The sequence below is a fragment of the Stegostoma tigrinum genome, chromosome 30 (assembly GCF_030684315.1).
Source record: "Stegostoma tigrinum isolate sSteTig4 chromosome 30, sSteTig4.hap1, whole genome shotgun sequence".
In the NCBI taxonomy this organism is placed as follows: Eukaryota; Metazoa; Chordata; class Chondrichthyes; order Orectolobiformes; family Stegostomatidae; genus Stegostoma; species Stegostoma tigrinum.
In genome coordinates this window covers 28,376,711-28,402,818 of record NC_081383.1, presented here as the reverse complement: position 1 = coordinate 28,402,818, position 26,108 = coordinate 28,376,711, and the positions used below count along the sequence as shown (strand labels likewise).

The 26,108-nt window shown below is 42.1% G+C and overlaps 1 protein-coding gene across 2 annotated transcripts in view; it reads right to left on the bottom strand.

Annotated features, from left to right (window-relative positions):
• The window catches only part of wdr18 (WD repeat domain 18), a 156,760-nt gene extending 143,945 nt beyond the window's left edge, over positions 1-12,815 (bottom strand). For both annotated transcript variants that reach the window (XM_048560188.2, XM_048560187.2), the window contains exons 1-3: positions 12,585-12,815; positions 4,352-4,462; positions 883-1,016 (exon numbers count right to left, since the gene is read on the bottom strand). In XM_048560188.2, the coding sequence (XP_048416145.1) occupies positions 883-1,016; positions 4,352-4,462; positions 12,585-12,797 (458 nt within the window). In that variant the 5' untranslated portion in view covers positions 12,798-12,815. The remainder of the gene's footprint in view (positions 1-882; positions 1,017-4,351; positions 4,463-12,584) is intronic.
• Positions 12,816-26,108: the final 13,293 nt, after the last annotated feature.

Below are 26,108 nucleotides of genomic sequence, written 5' to 3'. Positions count from 1 at the left end.
GGACAGACAATTGAGTGGATAACAACCTCAGAGAGTGAACAGCTGTTAGTGGAGACTGTTAGTGACTAACAATAGGTAGTGTGAAATAGCAGACTACATGATAACAAGGCCTACCTCTCTGATGAAGGGTCTAGGCCCAAAACGTCAGCTCTTGTGCTTCTGACATGCTGCTTGGCCTGCTGTGTTCATCCAGCTTCATACTTTGTTATCTATGATAACAAGGCCTGGTGTGTTTTGTTGGGGACTAAGACATGGAGAGAGTTCAGGCCCTAAGATTATTGAATTCGATATTGTATCTGGAGGGCTTCAGGTTCAAAAGCGGAAAATAAAATCTTGTTCTTCCAGCTTGCGCTGAGCTTCAATGGAACAGGCAGCAACCCCGAGACAGAAATGTTAGTCAGCAAACAGGGTGGCATTTTAAAGTGGCAAGCAACTGAAAGCTCAGGGTCTCTTCTACAGGCAGAACGCAGGTATTCAGGAAAGTGGTCATCCAGTTTATGCTTCGTACCCAATTTCAAGGAGAGCACATTGCTGAGAAAGGTGCCTATTTTTTGGGGGGAGGGGGGTGGTGATGCTGCTGCTGCTGCTAGCAGTTAAGGAAGAATGGACCAGGGTGTCCCAGATGGAACAGCCCTTGCAGAAGGTGGACAAAGGAGGGGAAGGGAATATATACCTGGTGGTGGCAAAGTGGCAGCTGATGATTTTTCAGATATGGATGCTGGAGGGATGTTAGGCAGAGTCAAGGAAAACCCTATTGCTGTTGCAGGAGGGAAGAGAGGGGATGAAGGCAAAAGTGGGGGAGATGGGTCAGAGATGGTTGACAGCCCTGTTGACAACTGTACTGGGGAATTCCTTAAAATCATTCCGTATTTAATCTATTACCTGCACAGACTCCACACCAGCACAAGATTGTCCTTCCCTCCTGAGATTAAGTGACTGCTATCATCAGTGAAGCGAATACATGTCAGGTCCTGATAATGTCTGTTCAGTGTCAACAGGAGATTTCCTGTAGAAACCTGATATAACAGTAACAAAAGATTAGCATCATGAGCTCTTAAGTACTTAGCAGAACTGTTCATAGCATAATTTGATCAATGATCTGTGGATACAAGATTGAACTCCTGGTCTCTAAATGCATCTTTGGAAAGAGTCTACAAAATTTAGTCCAGTTTATAATCTCCACACATTTTCTGCATAGGAACAAACCAACCGACATGTCTTACCTTCTCCCAAATGATTCAGCTGCAATCCAATTTACATTGCCCATAATCTATTAAACCCTAAATATTCCATGTCACACTGTGAGCTGCATCACAATGTAGCAAGCCAATGATTCTAAAGGTTACTCATTTAAATCAATTTGAACTGAGAAAGCCTTCAGCAAAAATAATTTGTCAAAATATTAATGTGTGGAGCCCTTTATCAATTAATTCTTTGCAAATTAAAAACAAACCAAGCTATTCAATAACAAAAAGCAAATTTACATGTGGTGCCATTTGCTCATCCTAAATTCTGCAGTATCTCAGCAATGAGCTGCTCATGTCATCCTCTCTCAAGAAAGGCCAAAAGATTTTCAGATTACTGATCAGCTGTGACTGACAACTCACAATTTCACCTAACTTTCAGTTTGTCAGCAAAGTGAAAGCGCTACTACTGTACAGGATTATATTTTCAAACTTTATTCAGACCCAGAAAGAAAATCTCTTCCCCCGTCTCTGACTTGCGCCGAGTGTGTGGAGTAGAAACACTTGACATGACTATGAACTCTAAAAGAGAAGATCAAGAACTATACAAGAATAGATAAAGGAATCCAGATGGATTAGGGAGGCTGGAGACAAACAGAAAATATTTGCATGCTGGAGTGAGTGAGAAGAAATTCCTTGCTTTAAAAAAATTGGTTGTGGAACTGAGAATAATGTCAGCTCCAAAATGCAGCTGATCGTGAAGGAAAGGGAGAGAGAGATAAGGGACTAAGCATGCTTTGTGTGGCATACAGCAAAAACAGTGGAATTCATGCCAAAAACAACTATTTAGCGGGCAGTTGAATTTTATAGTGAATAATGTGGGTGAATTCCAAATAGAACTAATCAAAAGATCCATGTGAAATGAATTGGAGTTGGATATTACCAGTGAACAAAAATACATGCCAGGAACCTGAATGAGGTTTTGGGAAAGATGTGATCTAAAAAAATAGCGGACTTGATAGCAGTGAAGACGAGGGGGTTAAAAGAGACAAATGAATATCAGAGTCAGAGATGTACAGCAAGGAAACAGACCCTTCAGTCCAATCGTCTATGCCCACAGAAACCTTTCCTATTCATATAACCATACCAGGCTCCACCATTTCCTCTGGCAGCTCATTCCATATACGCACCATCCTCTAGCTGAAAAAGTTGCCACTTTATATTTCTTTCATATCTTTCCCCTCTCACCTTAAATTTATGCCGTCTAGTTTTGGACTCCCCCATCCTGGGAAAAGACCTTGTCTATTCACCCTACCCATGCCCCTGATTTTATAAACCTCTATAAAAGTCACCCCTCAGTCTCCAACGCTCCAGGGAAAATAACCCTAGCATATTTAGCCTCTCCCTTAAGATCAAACCCTTCAATCCTGACAACATCCTTGTAAACTTTACTAAACCCTTTCAAGTTTCACAACATCCTTCCAATAGCAGGGAGGCCAGAAACGTATGCAGTATTTCAAAAGCGGCCTAACTAATGTCCAGTACAGCTGCAACATGGTCTCCCAACTCCTTTACTCAATGCACTGACCAAAAAAAAGGCAAGCATACCAAACACCATCTTCACTACTCTATCTACCTGCAACTCCACTTCCAAGAAACCATGAATCTTCACTGCAAGGTCTCTTTGTTCAGCAGCACTCCCCAGGACCTTAGCATTAAGTGCATAAGTCCTGCCCTGATTTGTTTTTCCAAAACGCATCCCCTCACATTTATCTAAATTAAACTCCACCTGCCACTCCTTGGCCCATTCACCCATCTGATCAAGATCCCTTATAATCTGAGGTATGCTTCTTCGCTGTCCACTACACCTCCAATTTTGGTGTCATCTGCAAACATACTAACCATTCCTCCTATGTTCACATCCAAATCATTTACACAAATGTCAAAAAGCAGCAAACCCAGCACCATTCCTTGTGGCACACTGCTGGTCACAGGCTTCCAGTCTGAAATGCAACCCTGCAGCACCACGACCCTCTGTCTTCTACCTGCAAGCCAATTCTGAATCCAAAATGGCTAGCACTCCCTGTACTTCATGCGATCTAACCTCGCATACCAGTCTATTAAGAGGAACCTAGTTGAACACCTTACAGAAGTCCATATAGATCATGTTCACCACTGTGCCCTCAAGGACCCTCTTCGCTGCTTCTGCAAAAAACTCAGGTAAGTTACATCACATTGAAAAAGAGGAAAAGAAAATTAACTTAAGGACATGATCCAGAAAAGAAAAGGACTAAATTAAACAATACAAAAAGGCAAAAATCTTGCCGATGCCAGAGATGTGCTCTCCAGATATGATGCCTGACTCATTAAATGCATTCAACATTTTCCACTGCTGCTTTAGATTTCTAACATCTGCACTTTTTCTTTTATATGCACTACACTAATTAATAGCCTTCAACTGCATCACATTTAATTCTCACAGCCATAAAACAATGAAGGTAATTCAAAATTAAACCTCACTAAGAGAACGTGATCAGCAAAATTGTGTGTAGAGTGCCACATTGTGGTTATTCTGAAGAACTGCTGCTGCCAGAGCCTGACAACTTTACTCAATTTACCTCCAATAAACAATGAACCTGTGCAAATTATATAGCAAAGTGGCCAGTGAAAATCCACAAAATGAAAACCAATGGATAAAATATTTATCTCGAAATTATTCCATGACAATTTAATATGTTTTCCATTCATTTTAACATGGAATTGACAATTTAGAAATGAAACCATAATTTTCCTAAGGCTGAACAATTATGAAAACAAAGTTTGATTCAGTTCTCTAAATTTTAAGAGAATTGGGCATTAAAAACACTCCGAAAATAATCCTGCAGGGCATTTTGCATTCTCTTCCCAAATTACAACTCTAGATAATCAGTAGTAGATTCGCCAACTTTAAGTACATTTAAGTCGTCATTGGACGAGCATATGGAATAGTGTAGGTTAGATGGGCTTCAGGTTGGTTTGACAGGTCGGCACAACATCGAAGGCCGAAGGGCCTGTACTGTGCTGTAATGTTCTATGTTCTATAATCAATGTGAAATCAGCAATTATTAGATTGAAAGTTTATATTTCAGTGCTCAATTGTAAAAACGCATTTTTTTTTAAACATTTACCTCCCACAGGTAGATGCTCTCTCCAATCCCAGCTGTAACATGAAGTCCATTAGGTGATGCAGCAAGGCAAGTCACAACTCCGGGACAGATGATCTTCTGTTGAAGCTGATCCTAAATAGAGAAGTTAAAGTTGTTCAGCTACAAAATCATTTTCAAACATACTTTATCAAAAAATGATGCAACTGTTGTGCATTGACAGCTGCTGTCAACTTTTAAGACCATAAGACATAGGAGTGGAAGTAAGGCCATTCGGCCCATCAAGTCCACTCCGCCATTTAAATCATGGCTGATGGGCATTTCAACACCACTTCCCTGCACTCTCCCCACAGCCCTTGATTCCTTTGGAGATCAAGAATTTGTCGATCTCTGCCTTGAAGGCATCCAACGTCCCGGCCTCCACTGCACTCTGCGGCAATGAATTCGACAAGCCCACCACTCTCTGGCTGAAGAAATGTCATCTCATTTCAGTTTTAAATTTACCCCCTCTAATTTTAAGGCTGTGCCCACTGGTCCTAGTCTCCCCACCTAATGGAAACAACTTCCTAGCGTCCACCCCTTCTAAACCATACATTATCTTGTAAGTTTCTATTAGATCTCCTCTCAACCTTCTAAACTCTAATGAGTACAATCCCAGGATCCTTAGCTGTTCATCATACGTTAAACCTACCATTCCAGGGATCATCCATGTGAATCTCCGCTGGACACGCTTCAGGGCCAATATGTCCTTCCTGAGGTGTGGGGCCCAAAATTGGACACAGTATTCTAAATGGGGCCTAACTAGAGCCTTATAAAGCCTCAGAAGCACATCGCTGCTTTTATATTCCAACCCTCTTGAGATAAACGACAACATTACATTCGCTTTCTTAATCGTGGACTCTACCTGCAAGTTAACCTTTAGAGAATCCTGGACCAACACTCCCAGATCCCTTTGCACTTCTGATTTGCGAATTTTCTCACCATTTATCAATGCAATTAGAAATGAGTTATGACATATGAGCAGCTTTTATACAAAATGTTGAAATTATAATCAACTGGGACAAGCACAGCCTAACCAAACTTATATGGAATCTCTGTAGCACTCAGCTAGAAGGGGCAGACCAAGCAGATTGAAATTAAAAAGTCAATTAGGAAAGCAAACACAGGCCATGAAAAATTTAGGTAAAAGAAAGGCAGGTCAAAAAAAATTACATTAAGAGCAAGAAGACAAGAAAAAACATCAACTAGAAACCTAAAAAGTAACTTGCACATGGAGCCAGCTGGTTTTTCATAATGTGTTTGTTTTCATAAAAAAAAGTGTGGGGGGTGCAGAATAGCACACTGAGTTAAGTTAAGGAGAACAAGCGACAGTTAGAAAGCTCACGCTATTTACAAAACATCCCCTCTCATCGGTGACATGAATGCAAGGCCTCAAGACAAGACCCTCATTCCAGCCATTGACATTTGTTTGACTACAGCATTGCCCAAATGACAATATTCACATCATCCATGTCACAACAGTAGCTGACAACAGCTAGACCAACTATAGAAGGGATTTGGCAATCTCCATTAATTAGGCCCAATAGCAGCAGCAGTGGCAAAGCACTGTTGCAGGAAATTTAATAAAGCCGCACAGTTTGATTGTGAGGCACTATCAATGAGAGGAGCCAGAATGTCCATTGCATCTGATCAATATTGAAAATCATCACAAAGTGTACTTGATATGAGGCTTCACATTTCTCTACCAGGAAACTTCATAACTGAAGTAACAAGAACCATTTGATACAGAAACTACTTAACAGAAGCACAAGATGTTCCTGAATCAAAAACACCAGCAATATTCAAAGGAGAGATAAAATAAGTCTGTAAACAATGAAGGCCAAGGTCCAACAAAATCCATGACCTAGCAATCAGACAGTGGAAACACAGGAATATATTGATAGCCATGACACATGTGGATTCTTCAGTGGAGTCAAGAGCATCTTCCACTCGAGGATCCGTCCCACAATGAGGCAGAAGCAGAGTCGCACTCGTCATGAACAACAGCAGTAAGTGCTCATTGGAAGGAGCATTTTGAGAATCACCTCAGCCAAGGCTCAATATTTGACATTCAACCACAGCGTGCTCCCCATCATCTTTTATTATAACCTCAGCATGACATGAGATGAAAAAGACGATCCAATACTAGAGAATCAATAAGGCCTTTGATACAGATGGGATCGCTGATTAACCAAAATACAGTGGAACAGCAGTCTTAAATTGTACACACAACCTCATCTTCAAGGATGAATGTGTTAACTGTGACCAGTTTTAGGAAAGGGAATAAAATAATTGCAGCAATTACAGAGGTCTCCCTGCTGTCCATCAGAGGGAAAAGTCATTACAAAAATACTTCACAATCACCTCTTCCCAGTGTCAGTAAAGTCCCTACCAGAGTCATAATGCACATTCTATCCATGAAGTGGCAGTGGACTGGGTCTTTACAGAAGAAAAGCCTTTACAGCAGCAACCTTTATGTGTGGCTTTTCTTTATCTCAGAAAAGCCTGTGAACCCGTCAACGAAGCGTGAAGCACTCTCCAGAAATTTGGCTGTTGGAGAAATTTATTGCCATCCTCCACCTGCTACATAGTGGCATGAAAGCTGAGACCTTTACAAACAGGTCCACCACAAACACAATGAAACCCGGGGTCAAGCAAGGCCGTGTCATCACACCAATGCTCTTCTCCACCTTCCTTGCAAACAACCCATCCTAAATTCATGAAGCTTCCTGCTGACGTGAAACTAATCCACTGGTAAACATCCCTCTAGTACAGAGCCACAGCAACGTCCACCACAGTCAACAAGCTGTCAACACAACTTCCTTGTGCGCACACTCACAGGCCAAGCTCCAAACCATCATCAATACATTCACAGGGGTATGCAAGGATGAGCCTTAGAAGTCAAAGATCCTCTACCAGTTTGCATCCATCGCACAATATTGTCCAACAGGTGGTCCAGTAACACTCTTCTCTCGAAGGCCAATTCCTTCTGGGACTAGGTATTGGTTAGTGTCAAACAACTACACTGAGTGGACCACATTGTTCGCATATCTGACGCATCACTACTCAAGAGGTTTGTAACAGCATGTGATTACCAGCAGGGCAGAGGAAATGCCTCAAGAACACCCTCAATGCCTCCTTGAAAAAAAATGTAAATATCTCCATCCACTCATGGACATCTCCAGCCCAAGGCCACCTAATTTGAAGGATCATCTGGAAAGCAGACTATCATTGAGCGTCTCCAACAAGTCTGAGTGGAGTCCATCACAAACAGAATGAGTACGTAACAACCTGAGCATCACAGCCAGACACATTAGCAAATACCCACACTTCACCCACGGTAAGGTTTGCAGATTGAATACTGAACTATTTAGCCACCTCAGGACTCAATATCTGTGCAGAAGAATGTTATTCTTAAACCCAAAGAACTGCACAAGATGTAGCAGCACTAGGGAAATGTAGGGAAAATGCCAGAAACTATAAGCTAAGGATAAATCAATGGGGAGCATTATAAAAATAATGTTTGGCCAGAGTCAACATTAAAGGATAGTGGCATTTGACAAATCTTAGTGTATTTTTTTTCAGGTTGTTGAATAAGCTATTACAATGGTCAAAAACATATTTGGATTTTCAAAGAAAAACGTGCCACTCCAGAGGTGATAGTAGACTTATAGCCTCTGGGATTGATTAGATTAGATTAGATTCCCTTCAGTGTGGAAACAGGCCCTTCGGCCCAACAGGTCCACACCACCCTTGATATATTCCACCCAGACCCATCCCCTTATAACCCTCACACCCCTGAATACTACAGGCAATTTAGCATGGCCAATCCACCTAGCCTACACATTTTTGGACACGGGAGGAAACCGGAGCACCCAGAAGAAACCCACGCAGGCACAGGGAGAAGGTGCAAACTCCGCACAGACAGTCGCCTGAGGTTGGAATTGAACCTGGGTCCCTGGTGCTGTGAGGCTGCAGTGCTAACCACTGAGCTGCCGTGCCGCCCCTGATGGCGAGGAAAATAACGTGAGTATAAATCAAGGATTGAATAACAGACAAAAACAGTATGTATATGTAGGTCATTCTCAGATTGGCAAATGAGGTGAGGTACAAGGATCTGTGCTTGGGTCTCAGCTAGTTGCTATCTACTAAAGACTTAAATGACGGAGTCAAGTGAATGTATCCAATTTTGATGACGACAAAATTAGACGGGAAAGTAAGCTACAAAGAGAGTGCAAAAGGATCTAAGTTGGTTAAACGAATTGCAAAAATATGGCAGATTGTATATAATGGTAAAAAGTGAAGTTATGTTTTATGGCTTGGAAAACATTTTGACCACGTAAGACTCAAGAATGTTGGTATTCTGAGGAATCTAAGCGTTCTTGTACACAAATCACAAAGTTAAATTTCAGATGGAGCATATAAATAAGAAAGCAATATGTACATTACCTTTTATGACAAAAACAACTGAATCATTAAAGTTAACTAGTTTTACATAATGGTCCAGCAACTTAGTGAGATCATATCTTAGCATGCAATTTTGGTCTTATTACCCAAGGAAGGACAAATGCAATTTAAAGGGCCAGCAAAAAAGGTTTAACAAACTGATCTCTCCTAAAACAGGATTGCCTTATGGAGAGATATTGTGTAGACAAGGCCACCACCACCAATCTTTGGAATTTGGAAGGATGAAGGTTGTATTGTTGAAATTTTAGATTCTGAGAGCATCTGGCAGGTTTGATGCTGAGAAGCTAAAACCACTGGCTGGACAGTCTAGGACATGGGAGTGTCAAAGTTACAGAATATAGATAAACTACTTTGGACAGTGACAAAAATATATCTTTACTCAAGGACTTTGTAATTGCCTATCCCAGAAAGCCATGGATGCTCAGTCATTGGGTATACACAAGACAGATCAACACGTTTTAGGACACCAAGGGAATCAAGGGATTTTGTGACAATGTATTAAGATGTAAGTGAGATAAAAAGATCATTCGTGACATACTGCATGGCAAAACAGTGTAAGAGACCACATATTTTTCACTTTTGTGATTATTACTTGAAATGGAAGTTGAATTACTATAATTGCAATATCAGGAAACAAAAAAAGCCACTAAGATTTGCCAAATGCTACTATCCTTCAACATTGTCTCTGGCCAAACATTATTTTAATGGTAATAAAATGTGAGGCTGGATGAACACAGCAGGCCAAGCAGCATCCCAGGAGCACAAAAGCTGACGTTTCGGGCCTAGACCCTTCATCAGAGAGGGGGATGGGGGGAGGGAACTGGAATAAATAGGGAGAGAGGGGGAGGCGGACCGAAGATGGAGAGTAAAGAAGATAGGTGGAGAGGGTGTAGGTGGGGAGGTAGGGAGGGGATTGGTCAGTCCAGGGAAGACGGACAGGTCAAGGAGGTGGGATGAGGTTAGTAGGTAGCTGGGGGTGCGGCTTGGGGTGGGAGGAAGGGATGGGTGAGAGGAAGAACCGGTTAGGGAGGCAGAGACAGGTTGGACTGGTTTTGGGATGCAGTGGGTGGGGGGGGAAGAGCTGGGCTGGTTGTGTGGTGCAGTGGGGGGAGGGGATGAACTGGGCTGGTTTAGGGATGCAGTGGGGGAAGGGGAGATTTTGAAACTGGTGAAGTCCACATTGATACCATATGGCTGCAGGGTTCCCAGGCAGAATATGAGTTGCTGTTCCTGCAACCTTCGGGTGGCATCATTGTGGCAGTGCAGGAGGCCCATGATGGACATGTCATCAAGAGAATGGGAGGGGGAGTGGAAATGGTTTGCGACTGGGAGGTGCAGTTGTTTGTTGCGAACTGAGCGGAGGTGTTCTGCAAAGCGGTCCCCAAGCCTCCGCTTGGTTTCCCCAATATGTCCATCATGGGCCTCCTGCACTGCCACAATGATGCCACCCGAAGGTTGCAGGAACAGCAACTCATATTCCGCCTGGGAACCCTGCAGCCATATGGTATCAATGTGGACTTCACCAGTTTCAAAATCTCCCCTTCCCCCACTGCATCCCTAAACCAGCCCAGTTCATCCCCTCCCCCCACTGCACCACACAACCAGCCCAGCTCTTCCCCCCCACCCACTGCATCCCAAAACCAGTCCAACCTGTCTCTGCCTCCCTAACCGGTTCTTCCTCTCACCCATCCCTTCCTCCCACCCCAAGCCGCACCCCCAGCTACCTACTAACCTCATCCCACCTCCTTGACCTGTCCGTCTTCCCTGGACTGACCTATCCCCTCCCTACCTCCCCACCTACACCCTCTCCACCTATCTTCTTTACTCTCCATCTTCGGTCCGCCTCCCCCTCTCTCCCTATTTATTCCAGTTCCCTCCCCCCATCCCCCTCTCTGATGAAGGGTCTAGGCCCGAAACGTCAGCTTTTGTGCTCCTGGGATGCTGCTTGGCCTGCTGTGTTCATCCAGCCTCACATTTTATTATCTTGGAATCTCCAGCATCTGCAGTTCCCATTATCTCTGATATTATTTTAATGGTGGTGTGGAGGTGCCAGTGTTTTTGGACTTGGGTGCAAAATGTCAGAATCACACAACACCAGGTTATAGCCCAACAGGTTCATTTGAAATCACGAGCTTTTGGAGTGTTGCTTCTTTTCGGGTACTGACGATGGAACAGTGCTCTGAAAGTTCAAGGAAAGCTCTCCAACTTGAAAATCAAGCATTGTATACTGTTCAGCTTTGCAATATAAACTGCTTCCAAAAAGCAGAATTAAGAGGGAGAATGAGACCACGTGGCACAAGGATTTTTCAAAAAAAAATTTTTTCGCCTGACAACAACCTTCTGATTGGTTGAACTCCAGTGCTTTAAAAAGCTGTAAGTGCCAAGACCATCAGCAGAAAAATCATCTACAGCCTGCAGAGGGAAAGCGTCCAGATATTTTGGTGATCTCATTTCTATATAGAATCCCTACAGTCAGGAGGAGGCCATTTGGCCCATCGAGTCTGGACTGAAAAGCAACCCATCCAGAGCCGTCCCTCCACCATCCCCGTAACCCCGCCTTTACCATGGCTAATCCACCTAAACGCCACATCCTTGGACACTACATGACGATGTAGCATGGCCAATCTACCTAACCTGCATATCTTGGTACAATTTGAGACAGTTTATGGAACAATGGAGACAATTATCAGTGCATTCTTCCCAGTTAAGATGTGACAAAAGACCAGAAGATATAGGAACAGAAGTAGACCATCACCCTATTCAGGTTGCATCAGCAACGAAATCATAGTTGATGTGATAATCCTTGACTCCACTTTCCTGTCTTTTCTCCAGAACCTTAGATTCCTGTACTGATTAAAAATCTCAACCTTCAATACACTTAAAGACTCAATCCTAACAGCCCTCGTGTAAAGAATTCTACATAATCACAACCCACAGAAAAAATTCCTCACGTGTCTTAAATGTATGCCTTCTTGTTCTGAGATTATTCCATCTAATTCAAAACACTCCAAGGGGAAACAGCCTTTGCACATTCAACCTGTGAAGTTCTCTAAGAATCTTCTATGTTTCAACAAGGCCACCACCTTTCATTATTCCAACTGAATACAGGTCCACTGTACTTAATCTCTCCTCATCAAACAGTCCCTCCATATCTGGTATCTGCCTTGTGAACTTTCTTTAGACTTCCTCCAATGCCAGCATATCTTTCCTTAAATAAGGGCCTAAAACTGTTCACAATATTACAGATGTGGTCCAACTAGTTGCTTTGAACAGTTTCAACACTCCCTATTCCCTTTGAAATTAACACCAATATTCCATTTACCTTTGCCATTAAACACAAGTTCGATGCTCACTTTTCGTGATTCGTGGACGAGGACTAACAAATCTCTCTGATCTTTAACTTTCTACAGTGTTCATATAAACGATATCCAGCTCTTCTATTCTTCCCGCCAAAATTCATAACCTCACATTTCCCCACATTATATTCCATCTGTCAAGCTTTGGCCCACTCTCCTAGTCTATCCATATCCCGCAGCAGACTCTAAGGCAAATGGCTTGCTCCTCCTTCTAATTTTTAAATAACTTTACAGAGCGACGGACAAGTAACATGTGCGTATGGCATCAAATGGACTCTGGACGGTTAAAGTCTATGCCGGCTTGCTGTTCCTGGGATCTGGTAACAAATAACTGAAGTTCTCTGAATCTCTAGCGGGAAGACATCTCCTTCCCTGTCAGTCAGTCACTCACTCACCTTCCTCTGCAGCTCCCACACGCTGATGTAGTTCTTACCGAGCTGAGCTCCCAGGAGGTACTCGCCAGCGAGAGTACACAGGCCACGAGCCGAGGTATTGCCGCCACGATAGGTGGTGAGCGAGGTCCCCGAGCGCGGCTCCCAGACATTGCAGTTCCATAGAGAACCCCCGGCATCGCAGCTCAGCACCACCTCCAACACCGACGCGGCCATCTTATCAGCTTCCCACAATTCCTATCGCCAAGGAGCAACGAGACAAGAGGCGCCGCGGTATCACCATGGCAACGATTGAGCTGGGATGGAATAGAATCAGTCAGAATCCAACACATTTCAATTTGAACATAAAGCACAACATGTTCTTAAATGAAGAAACAGAAACTGAAGAACAAAATGCTCTGTACAAAAATGATCGAGACAGTACAATGGCAACTGACAGCAGAATAATAATCAGCAGCACAATCGATCAGAATTAGCTTTATGAACTGCTAACCTTTGAAAAGGTGAGATCGAAAACGCAGATGAATTTGAACGTTTTAAGCGGCAAAGATGGTTTTGGAATATTCCGTTAAATGCACTCCAAACCAGAATCGTTACGGTTCAGGAGCAGGCCGTTCAGCCCATCCAAATAAGCAGTATGACATATTTAGAATTATATCAGCTTTTCACTACACATTATTTCTATTAAGTAACCATTGAATGCCTGTATTGAACTCGCCATGACACCACCAGGCGGTATATTTCAGATCCAATCTACTTGCTGCATGAAAGTGTTTCTTCTCATATTTACTTCTTTAAGGTTTTGGCAAAGATCTGTAGCTTGGGCTGTGGCTGTTGACTTGCTGACTGAGCTGGCTTGTTTTTGTTCAGATGTAACCATGCTAGGTGACAACATCAGTGGAATCTCCTATGGAGCGACGTTATTCTACTCCATTTGGATTTTATACTGTCTGGTCCATTCCTGGTGAATACTGCCATTTCCAGTTTTGATCCGTATGGGTTGGTATATGGGGTCCAATTCTATATGTTTGTTGATTGAAGTATGGTTGAAGAACCATAACTCAAGGAATTCCTGTGCATGTCTACGTTTGGCTTGGGCTACTATAGTTACCTGGTACCAGTTAGACTGATGGCCTTCATTGTCTGAATGTTTCAATTTAACAGGGACAAGGTACCCAAAGTGGCCAAAGCCAAACATCGACACACATGGGAATTCCTCGAGTCATGGTTCTCTGCCTATACTTCAAACAAATGTATAGAATTGGACCCCATTTACCAACCCATATGGTTCAAAACCAGAAATGAGAGTACTCACCAATACGGAGTGGACCGTATAAACTCTGAGCGGAGTAGAAAAACATCGCTCAGAGGGTCCACTGATGATATCACATAACATGGTGATGAAATGTCTGAACAAAAACAACCAGCTCAGCAAGCAAGACAATAACCTCATATTTACTTCTCTTTAAAAATATTTTAAACCTATGAGTTCTCATTTTGGACTCCTTTAGGAGCAGGATGAGTTTCTCCGTGTATTTTTTCATGATTTTGAAAGCATTCATCAAATCTGCCTTCTCTTCTTCAAGGAAAACAGTCCTCATGTTTCAAATCTTACATCATAGTTGCTACAACCATTCTCAAAAACATCTTCTCCATTCAAGGTGATGGTGAAATGGTGATTTCACTTGGCTAGTAATCCAGAACCCCATGCTAATCTTCTGAGCGAAAAAGGTTCAAATTCCACCATAGCAGATAGATTCTGGAATTTTTTTTTAAAAAATGTCTTTGTCGTTAAAAACCCAAACTGGTTCACTAATGCCCTTTAGGGAAGGAATTCTGCCATCTTCACCTGGCCTACTTGTGACCCCAGACCCACAAGGGTAAAGGTTGCCATTGTCCTACAGACACAATGAGTTGAATGACCTCCTCCTGTACTGAAACTTCATACAATTCTAAAGGACCATAGGGCTGCTGTCTCATTAAGGAGAGGTGATTGACGGTCAGAGTACTGAGAAGTTGTCGAACAGATGTTTCCACTGGTAGGAGAAACTAGGACCCAACAGCACAACCTGACAGTGAAAAAACAACCCTTTGGAAATTAAACGAGGAGCAATTACTTCAGGCAGAGAGTGGTGTATCTATGGAAGGCTGTGAAGACCAGCTGCAGCACTGTGATAGTTCATGATTAGTAACGGGTCAAAGGGTTATGGTGAGAAGACAGGAGAATGGGGTTGAGAAACATATCAGCCATGATTGAATAACAGAATGACAGAGCAAACACGACGGTCTAATTCCGCTTTTTTATCTTATGGTTTAACTGAGGGTCACTATACCTTAGTGAGGGGAAGAGCTTGAGAAAGACAGTCCTACATGGTAACCATTGTTGATGCAGAAACTGAACCCATGCTGTTGGCATCACTCTGCATTACGAACCTCCATCCAGGGCCCTAAATAGTCCTTCCAGTTGAGACAGAGCTTCACCTACATCTCCTCCAACCGGTGCTCCCAATGTGGTCTTCTCTACACCTGTGAGACCAAATAGACTAGGTGACCATTTCTCCGAGCAATTTCACCCAGCCCAAAATGGCCTTCCGGCCACCACCCGTTTCAACAACGCTATCCAACATGTCCATCCTCAGCCTCCTCCAATATCGCAATGAATCAGATTGTAAATTTGCAGAACAACACCTACAGCCCAGAGGACTTAACATTGAGTTCTCTAATTTCGAATAACCTTACGCTTTCCAGCTCTCTTACATCCCACCTACTGATCCTCCCTTCCATCGACCAACCAGGTTGTACCTACTACGATGCCCACCCGTCACCACCATTCTACTAACTTCCACCCCTCCCCTCTTTATCTGCAGTCCCCACTACCCCCATAACCAGTCCTGAAGAAGGGTAATACCCAAAATGTTGACTGCTCCTTTCCTCCAGATGCAGCCTGGCCTGCTACGTTCTTTCAGCCTCCTGTTTGTCTAAGCGAACCATATACCTGAGCAGTATAGTTGATTCTTAACTACAGTCTGGGCAATAAATGCTGACTGAGGTATGACATCCTACATCCCATGAACAAATTTTTGAGAAGTCTGTCCCATACATTTTTTGCTATCCTGTATGATGATTCCATATCTATCTATATGATATCTATAATTCTTAAAAACTATTTATAACTAGATATATTTACAACTGGAAAGCCAAACATAGTTTTCAGTACTTAATTCTTGGCAATAAACTCGCTTTTTTGTTTCTGCTTTATGATCATTGTGGTCATTGAATTGTTATTTTGCAGGAGGAGGCTATTCAGCCCATTGTGATCAGACATAATGGGAACTGCAGATGCTGGAGAATCCAAGATAACAAAGTATGAAGCTGCATGAACACAGCAGGCCAAGCAGCATCTCAGGAGCACAAAAGCTGACGTTTCGGGCCTAGACCCTTCATCAGAGAGGGGGATGGGGAGAGGGTTCTGAAATAAATAGGGAGAGAGGGGGAGGCGGACCGAAGATGGAGAGAAAAGAAGATATGTGGAGAGGAGAGTATAGGTGGGGAGGTAGGGAGGGGAAAGGTCAGTCCAGGAGGACGGACAGGTCAAGGAGGCGGGATGAGGTTAGTAGGTAGGAAATGGAGGTGCGGCTTGAAGTGGGAGGAGGGGATAGGTGAGAGGAAGAACAGGTTAGGGAGGCGGGGACAAGCTGGGCTGGTTTTTGGATGCAGTGGGGGGAGGGGGAAGAACTGGGCTGGTTTTGGGGGAAAGGGAGATTTTGAAGCTTGTGAAGTCCGCATTGATACCATTGGGCTGCAGGGTTCCCAAGCGGAATATGAGTTGCTGTTCCTGCAACCTTCGGGTGGCATCATTGTGGCACTGCAGGAGGCCCATGATGGGCATGTCGTCTGAGAAATGGGAGGGGGAGTTAAAATGGTTCACGACTGGGAGGTGCAGTTGTTTATTGCGAACCGAGCAGAGGTGTTCTGCAAAGCAGTCCCCAAGCCTGCGCTTGGTTTCCGCAATGTAGAGGAAGCCACACCGGGTACAGTGGATACAGTATACCACATTGGCAGATGTGCAGTGAACATCTGCTTAATATGGAAAGTCATCTTGGGGCCTGGGATGGGGGTGAGGGAGGTGGTGTGGGGGCAAGTGTAGTACTTCCTGCAGCCCCTTGTGTCTGCTCTGGCTCTCTGGGCATTTTAACTTAATACCAATCTCCTGCCTTTTCCTTCTAATCTGAGTGTTGTTTCTATTTAAGTAATTATCTGATGCCCTCGTAGGATAAGCTCTAATACATAATCATGAATTTATATCAGCAATACAAGTAATCCTTATCAAAAGAAACTATTTAGGTTGCAGCACTGAAAACATTAGCTCAATTTCAAACATAGTCACATATTACCGACCCAGTTGCCAACAATTAATGAACAAGCAATTCTTCATGTACGAGCCTAAATAAGTATTTGATTTTGGAAGGCATCACAACCACAATGAATCCTGTCATTGTTAAACATGATACGCATTTACTTCCAGCAGTATTCTTGGAACTGTTCCGTCTTCAGTTCACTGTCAACTCTGACCCTCTTGAAGTCAACAATCTCCTGTGAAAAAATGCAAAAAGAAACAGGATAATTTAGTGGGGGAGAATCCATTCTGATCCCCAAAAGGCTTTCAATCAAACACCACAAGACCATGGTGACTACTAATACATTTTCCTGTTTACCCATCTACTATTGATTACTTAAGATGGTCTCCATAAACTGTAGCTCTCTTGCTGTCATCCTGTCAAAAGACGTAATCACTTAGTTTTGACTGCAAAAGAATCCAAATAAAAGACCAATCGTGAGCCTTAATTTGAACCTCAATGTTGAAGAAAGGAACAGAGCCAGGCAGAATGTAGAAGATGTAATACATGATGCTTTCACCCCTATGTCTAATGGTCTTATGATGCTTTTTCAGAAAGTTAGATTCATTATAAACCAGGGAATTGTACATTTAGCTACTGACTGACCACCAGGGGTCCCCAACTATATGTCCATCTGATCTTGTTTGACACTTGCTGTTAACCCAGTTTTATCTTCTACAAGAATTCTGTTTTTTATAAGTTATTAGTTAGTAATGACATCCTTTCAGAATTTCTGATGGACTCAATGGACTTTACTCTCATTGGATGCTCTTGAATTGATTTATTTGTAAATCATGCTATTTTTACAGAATCTTTACAATGTTATATTTCTCTGGAAAGCTCCCAATCCAGATGCTGTCACAGTGCTTCAGTTGAAGTTTAATTGTTTTCTTTTATGTTCAGTAGTTAAATTAACCCCTTCTGACCTTTTGACCTAATAATCTTCCCAGTCTCCCTATTTGAATGATGTGCTTAAGTTGTAAACATAACCTCCATCTGACAGCCTGCTCAGTGTATCATCAATAATCGGTCACCATTATTTTCTTTTAGTAGCAATTAAACAATTGCTGGTGATCAGAGCACATTTATATGACACATACGATTTATTTTGATAGCTGTTCTAAACTATTAGATATATTTCATCAAAAAGATGCAGCTGTTGTGCACTGATCTAGGAATTCACTTAAGTCAATATGAAGATATGATTAAATTTAGTCAGTAATTTTTGCAAAGGTTTAGTGACTACAAAGAATTTCCAGCCAAAAGGACTGAAAACTGTTTAACCATTTCATGATATTTAAAAAAAGCTTCAATAAAAATAAACTGCTGGTATTAAAGAAATAAAGGAGTTTACATCAATATAATAACAAGTTTGTAGAGAGCAAAGAGCAAAAGATTGAGCACCATTTTGGTCCCCTTGATTTCACAGATCTTAGCATCACAAGCAAAATCAACATTTTAAATCAATCTGTTTTTATCAGCAGGACATTTTTTTTGGTACTAATCTCACCTTCTCTGTTTATAAAATCATGAGTCACCCACCATTAACCTTTGAATACTATAATATAATGGTCTCAGGCCTATGCATCTAAGGAATGAAGGCAGACCAGTATTTTAAAAGGACCCACCCCTCTGTAACTAAGTAGTTGCACAGAGGAAGACAGCTCAATGTTTACAGCTATTTCCTATCACATTAACGAGTTGAGGGCAAGGCTGTATATTGCACAGAATTTTCTCCAAAACGTATCAGTTTTTAATAAAAAAACACAGTGCTTTATTTTTTTTCTTTTCAAACCATTCTTGCTCCAAATTTCACTCTTGTTCTTCAGCAATTCCTCTACTTGCAGTTACATGTCGTTCCTGATGTACGCAAATACCTAAACTGATTAAATTTAAACTGTTTTCTTGTCCTTCCCCAATTGCTTTGTATAGTTATAAGAAAATGTACTCTGATAACAAAGGAAAGGCACAAGATGATCCTCACCTGTATAATGTTAGAAGGGCATTATAGATCACAGATCTCCTATAGGTGGATGGCGTTAGGGCAGGAGAAGAAACTCCTGCTCTGTCACTATCCAACTACTCATGCTGTAACTATTTACATGGACATAGAACATTCACTTATGTGCTCTGCAGTCAGTAGTCTGCTGATGCTTATGCAACTGACTCTCACGATTGTTGCTGTTGAGGTGCTGTGATGGGGGAAGAGACTATTATCCACCTTGTGGAATGTGCCTTTGTAAAGAAGGTATGGAGAGAGATGCAGAGATAATGGGAACTGCACATACTGGAAAATCCAAGATAACAAAGTGTGGACCTGGATGAACACAACAGGCCAAGCAGCATCTTAGGAGCACAAAGATGCTGCTTGGCCTGCTGCATTCATGGAGAGATGTGCAATCGTTTTTGTTGACTTTTATTCCAAGCGGCTCCATGAGGCAGGATTCTAGTTCTACAGGTTCTTCCCAGGATGCAAACTTAGAAAATCATCACTGCCCATGCAGGACCATCAACTTAGTCTTCTTTAGCCTACGTGAAACTCATTGGTCTTCTAGTGCAAGGGTATGTCCTCAGCCAAGTGTTGCCTACTGGCATAGTCCAAGAGCCAGACCTACCCTGAAGGTTACATTAAAAATTGGGCAAATGCACAGAGGCACAATGGGGAAAAGTTGCTGTCTAATGCCTTTCAGCTATAATTCAACATGGGGCTGGAAACTATGAATTCTACATGCTATGTTCCTTACCAAGAATGTACATTGTAAGTAGAAAATATTGAAAATTTATTAAGGCAACTCAGAGTAAAACATGTTATAGACCTCTAGCAGTGCATTTGATGGTATGCCTACCCCGGGACTGGGAGGCCTGGGTCCACGTCCCACCTGCTCCAGAGGTGTATAATAACATCTCTGAACAGGTTGATTAGAAAAAAGTGATTTTATATTTTAAAAAGACGTGGAATAAAGAGAACAAAAATTTCTGGAGATCACAGCACATCAGACAGCATCCATGGAGTGACAGCAAGCTAACGTTTCAAGTCTAGATGACTCTTCTTCAGAACTGAAGTGTGGAGGAGACAGCATTTATACTGTAGTTGATGGCGGATGTGGGGGTAGTGGGTGTAGGGTGCTGGTGGAGAAAATGTTGATTCTTCTGATAACGTTCTCACATTCTGATCACCTTATTTGAACGATCAACATCCTACCATTCCCCACCTCCACATTTCACTTCAACTCTGATGAAGAGTCCTCTGGATTTGAAATGTTAGCTTGCTCTCTCTCTCCAGGAATGCTGTTGGACCTGCTGTGATCTCCAGCATTTGTTGTTTTCAGTATGGATTCCAGCATCTGCAATAATTGGCTCCTACATGGTGTATAGAGACTTTTATATTTGTTGGAATTTTTGTAATTTCCAATTTGAAAAGTTTTTGCCCTTGGGGATTCTATCTGACGTAGAATATATTTTGTAAGCATTCAGTGTAATACAGTTGTATCAAGTGGAACATGTTGTATGGGGATAAATGACATTTTCTTGCTAATATTGTGATATTCAAGTTGAAATATCTTAAAATTTGCAAAAATGCATTCTATGAATAAGCTTTGTTTTTAGTAAACAAAGGGCCATCATCAAGATTCCAGAAGGCACCAAGTAACCATGAAACTGAGGCCAAGGTGCACTGTGTGTGTGTGTGTGTGTGTGTGTGTGTGTGTGTGTGTGTGTGTGTGTGTGTGTGTGTGTGTGTGTGTGTGTGTGTGTGTGTGTGTGTGTGTGTGTGTGTGTGTGTGTGTGTGTGTGTGTGTGTGTGTGTGTGTGTGTGTGTGTGTGTGTGTGTGTGTGTGTGTGTGTGTGTGTGTGTGGCGGGGGGGGGGGCGGGAGTAGTGTGTGGAATTGAGAAAATATATTTGAGCAGATTTATTTTAGTGACTGGGGTTTGAGAAGTGGTTTGTTAGGTGAAGACAGAAGTGATGTTGCTATTAACCTTTTCCAATTGGAGTTTTCAGTTGATAGCAATGCATGAGGAAGATTGAGTATTGAACAGAAACAGGGATTGCACTTGTTATTTTCACTTGCTCATGGTTGTAATTCAACCGCATCTCTATTTTCTACATGAAAAATAATGAGCTCTATATGTAAGGAGTTAGAATCTATTGTTATGACCAAGGTCACATAAACCAAACCATCCCGAGATGTGCTTTATCATGAGCAGCACTTGTGGAAAATGTGAAATATAATCCAGTCAATTTTAGTTAAAGCCTCTGTTTGTATTTTTAATTAACCATTCATTCGATTCCACGATGAGGAAGCCAATCTAATCCATCACCCAACTGGGCAACCAGCAAGACTTAGTTTGCTTATTTTAGCTTTAATCAAAGCTCGGAGCACGTATACCCAGATAAAACTCCAGACTTTCTAATGGAGAACATATGCCCAATTCATTTAGAATTACATTAAACAACTACAGATCTAAATTCTCACATCCTGTTAACACCCCATAGTTTCACATAATTCATGCATAATTGTGATTCAAAAGCCACTTCTGAAACCTTCCATTGGCTATTCTACAAGATTGTCATTTAATACATATAAGTTTCCCCAGAGTTGTAAAGGCTACAGTTTAGGAGAATAATATACTGTAAAGAGTTTTTTCTAAAAAAATCCTAACCAAGTAATATATCCTTTCTCATATTACATTTAAGCATATACAAGTAAGGCGGGGTTGTTTAGCTCAGTTGGCTGGACGGCTGGTAAGTGATGCTAACAGTTGGATCAGTTCTCACACTGGCTGAAATTACCAAGAAGGACCCTCCTTTTAACCTTTCCCCTCACCTGAAAGTATGGTGATTGTCAGATTAATCCATCAGCAGTTGTCTCTGTCTCGTAAGAAAGCTTTATACAAATGTTCTGGCCATGGTATATCATTTATAGCATTATTAAAACAATATAGAAATTAATCTTCCCATACTCCAATTGCAAGCCAATTGTTTAAACTTTTCTGTGCCAATGACAGGAAAGTATCATTCAATTCAACAATCTCGCATCGGTAAGATGTCAAGCAACTCCATGAGTGCACACTTCCTTTCACTATCAGCTTTTTCCATGTAACATACAGTTGTCACAAGGTTGATTACTTCATATCATTTCACATCATTTTTGGTGTAGCAGGAGAGGCAATGTCAGTACCCCCAGCTTACAGAGAAGAGAAGGAAATAAACCAGGATTTCCACTTATCAATTGCAGCTTGCTGCTCTTTGACAGCAGGGCCAGGTTTGTCTGTGACACTCCACCCAATTAGTTCATCTCTGAAGATCTTTGAAAACAATCAGATTTGTGGAGAACATCCAGCATTGATAGAACCAGTCACACCAAGAGGCAGCAGTTTCACAAAAGGAAAGCAAAGGACAACATTTAAGGAGGCTGTTGTGGCACAGTGATAGTGTCTTTGCCTCTAAGCCAGAAGGCCTAGGTTCAACTTTTACCTCTTCCAGAAGTGTGTAATAATGATGCTGAAGAGGTTGATTGAAAATATTAAAGAAAACATTTCATAGAAACTAATACAGTTGTCCACATTCATGTTTGTGGCCCATATAACATTAATTATTACATATAACTAATGACACAGGCAGTTGTGCAATCAGAATTTAGAGACTTAAAAAGAAATTAGAAATATCAACAATAGTAATCACGGATTTACTTTGGGCCATACGCAAGTGAGTATTGATACAAGATAGAGCAGATGAACATATGAATGGAGAGCTGGTGCAGGAGGAAGGGTGTTAGATTAATAGAACATTGGGATCATTTCCAGGAAGATGCAATTTGTAGAGACTGTACACATTGCCCAGAAACAGAGTTAGAATCAGTGCTCTGTGGGGTGTTTTACTGGCACTGTTGAGAGGCGTTTAAAATAATTTGATAAGAGTAGAACCAAGATGTAATACTAATGTGAGATAGCAAGATGCAAACTAAAGTCCAGAGAGCAGAATGAGTTCCTAGAGTGTGTTGAAAAGTTTCCTACAGTAGCATATTTCCAGTCCAATATAAAAGGACATTTGCTGGACTCAGTTAATGGAAATAAGGTGAGAGCGGTAGATTCAAGCAGCAGTAAGGTATTAGGTGCTTTAACTGTAAAAGCCAAAAGTAATGGTCTAAATTTACATTATATTACGTGTGTGGGAATGTGGTAAATCATGCTGCTGAGTTGAAAACATGGAAAACCACATGGAAATATGATATTGTAACAATAACTTAAATCTGGCTCAAAGAAGAGCAGAATGGGGTACTAAATGTTGTTTGAAAAAAGGTGCTTGGGAAAGAATTGGAGCAAAAGACAGTAGTATTAAGGAAATGATGCCAGTACTGGAGAGAAGATGCCCCAGATAGTCAAGGACAGACTCGATTTGGCTATAAATAAGGTGCAATTACCTAGAGATAGTAAGAACTGCTGATCAGCAGATCAGCCAGCATCAGAGGATCAGGAAAGCTGTCATTTCAGGTCAGGACCCTTCTTCAGAAATGGAGGAGGGGAAAGGGAGGTCTGAAATAAATAGAGAGGAGGGGTGGGGCTGGGGAAAGTAGGTGGGATGGTGATAGGTGAGTGCATGTAGGCAGTGGTGGGGATTGGTCAGTGAGGTGGGAGGAGCAGATAGGTGGGAGAGAAGACGGACATGTTGTGCCAGGTCAAGGAGGTGGGGATGAGAGGGAGGGTTGGTCATGGGATGAGGCCAGGGGTGGGAAGCTTTTGAAACTAGTAAAGTCCACATTGAGACCATTGGGTTGTAGGCTCCCAAGGCAGAATAAGGTGCTGCTCCTCCAGTTTCCGTGTGGTACCATTGTGATGCTGGAGGCGGCCCAGGATGGACATGTTGTCCAAGGAATGGGAGGGGGAGTTGAAGAGATTTGCAACTGGAAGGTGTTGTCATTTGTCATAAACAGAGCACAAAATGCTCTACAAAGTGGTCTCTGAGCCTCCATTTTGACTCACCAGTGTAGAGGAGGCCACATCGGGAGCAGTGGATGCAGTAGACCACATGTGCAGATGTGCAGGTAAACCTCTGTCTGATGTGGAAGGTTCTTTTGGACGTGAGGGGGGAGATGTAGGGGCAGGTTGAGCACTTCTTGCGGTTGGAGGGAAAGGTGCTGGGGGTGGTAGGGTTAGTGGGGAGCGTGGAGCGGACAAGGGATTCACAGAGAGAGTGGCCACTACAAAAGGCAGATAGAGGTGGGGAGGGAAATATATCTTTGGTTGTGGGCTCACATTGCAGGTGACGGAAGTGGCAGAGAATGATTCATTGAATCCGGAGGTTAGTGGGGTGATATGTAAGGACAAGGGAGATTCTGTCTTTGTTTTTGTTGTGGGGAGGAGATGTGAGGGTAGGGGTGCAAGAAACATAAGAGATGCGGTCCATTTCTTGTTGTAGTCTATTCACCAGCAACTCATCTGAAAGATGTAGAGGAACAAATCTGCAAAAAAGTTACAAAGAAATGCAAGAATTATACAGTAGTGAAAATGGTGGACCCACATTATCCAAATACAAAAGTGACTTAGTGGTCGACAGTGGCAGACATTAGCAAAAGTTTCGAGAGCGTTAAGGAGAATATTTTCCACAGCAATATGTTCCCTGTCCAGAAATAAAGGAGACATTGCTACAGTAGTTTCTTGGTAACAAGGTGGACCAAGTGGCTCAAGTATCAGTCAGGAAACACTTAAGGATCAGTGACCTTTGTGTCATAATGTTTAGAGTAGCTAGGAAAAAGGATGCAGAAATCCCTATCAAGTCTACTCTACCATTCATTGTGATTGGTTAAAAGTGTTCAATCTATCCCCATTACTCTTTATATCATTGGTAATCAGGTATCTATTAACTGCTACTTTAAATATACTCAAAGACTGAACTTCCACAACTCTCCAGAACAGAACATTCTGAAGATTCATAACCCCTTGTGTAAAATTAAATCTCCTCATCTCAGTCCTAAATGGCATTTGAAATTGTGCCATCAAGTTCTAGGCTCCCTAACCAGAGGAATCATCTTACTTACATTAACTCTGTCTATCCCTTTAGATATCTCACAGGTTTCAATGAGATCACTTTTCAGTCTTCACAACTCTAGAGAATATACACCCAATTTGCCCAATCTCTCTTTATAGGACACTCTTACCATCCCTGAATCTAGACTGGTGAACCATTGTTGCATTCCTTCTATGGCAATAATTTCCTTCCTGAGATAAGGAGACCAAAGCTGTGCATGGTACTCCAAGCTTCCATATAATTGAAACTAGCTTTCATCACTCCTGCATTCAAGTCTTCTTGCAATGAAGACTAATATTTCATCATTCTTCCCAACAGCTTGCTGTACTTACATTGTTGGCATTCAGAGAATTATTGGCCTGGGCATCCAAGTCCTTGTACATCTATACCTTCTAATTTCTAACCATTTAAGAAATTCCCTGCATATTGGTTTTTCTACTAAAGCGGATAAACTTACATTTTTCTGCATTGTATTCCATCTGCCACATTCATGCTTACTCACTTTGCAGTAAGGGAGGTCGTGGAGGAGAGTTTGTCCACTGTGTCAGTATGGGTGGAAGTCCGAAACAGGAAAGGAGCAATCACTTCATTAGGAGTTTTCTATAGACCCTCCCAGTAGCAAATGAGACACTGCGGAACAGATTGGGAGGCAGATTTTGGAAAGGTGCAGAAGTAATAGGGTTGTTGTCATGGGTGACTTCAACTTCCCTAATATAGACTGGAAACTCCTAAGTGCAAATAGTTTGGATGTAGCAGATTTTGCCAGGTGTGTCTAGGAAAGATTCCCAACTCAATATGTAAATAGGTTGACTAGAGGAGAGGCCACATTGGATTTGGTGCTTGGCAACAAACCAGGCCAGGTGTCAGATCTCTTGGTGGGAGAGCATTTCAGTGAGGAGGCATGGGATTCAGGGAAATTTGAATGTCTGGATACAAAACTGGCTATCCAGTAGAAGACAGAGGGTGGTAATAGATAGAAAGTATTCAGCCTGGAGCTCAGTGGCCAGTGGTGTTCCACACAGATCTGTTCTGGGACTTCTGCTCCTTGTGATCTTTATAAATGACTTCATTGAGGAAGTGGAAGGATGGGTTAGTGAGTTTGCCAA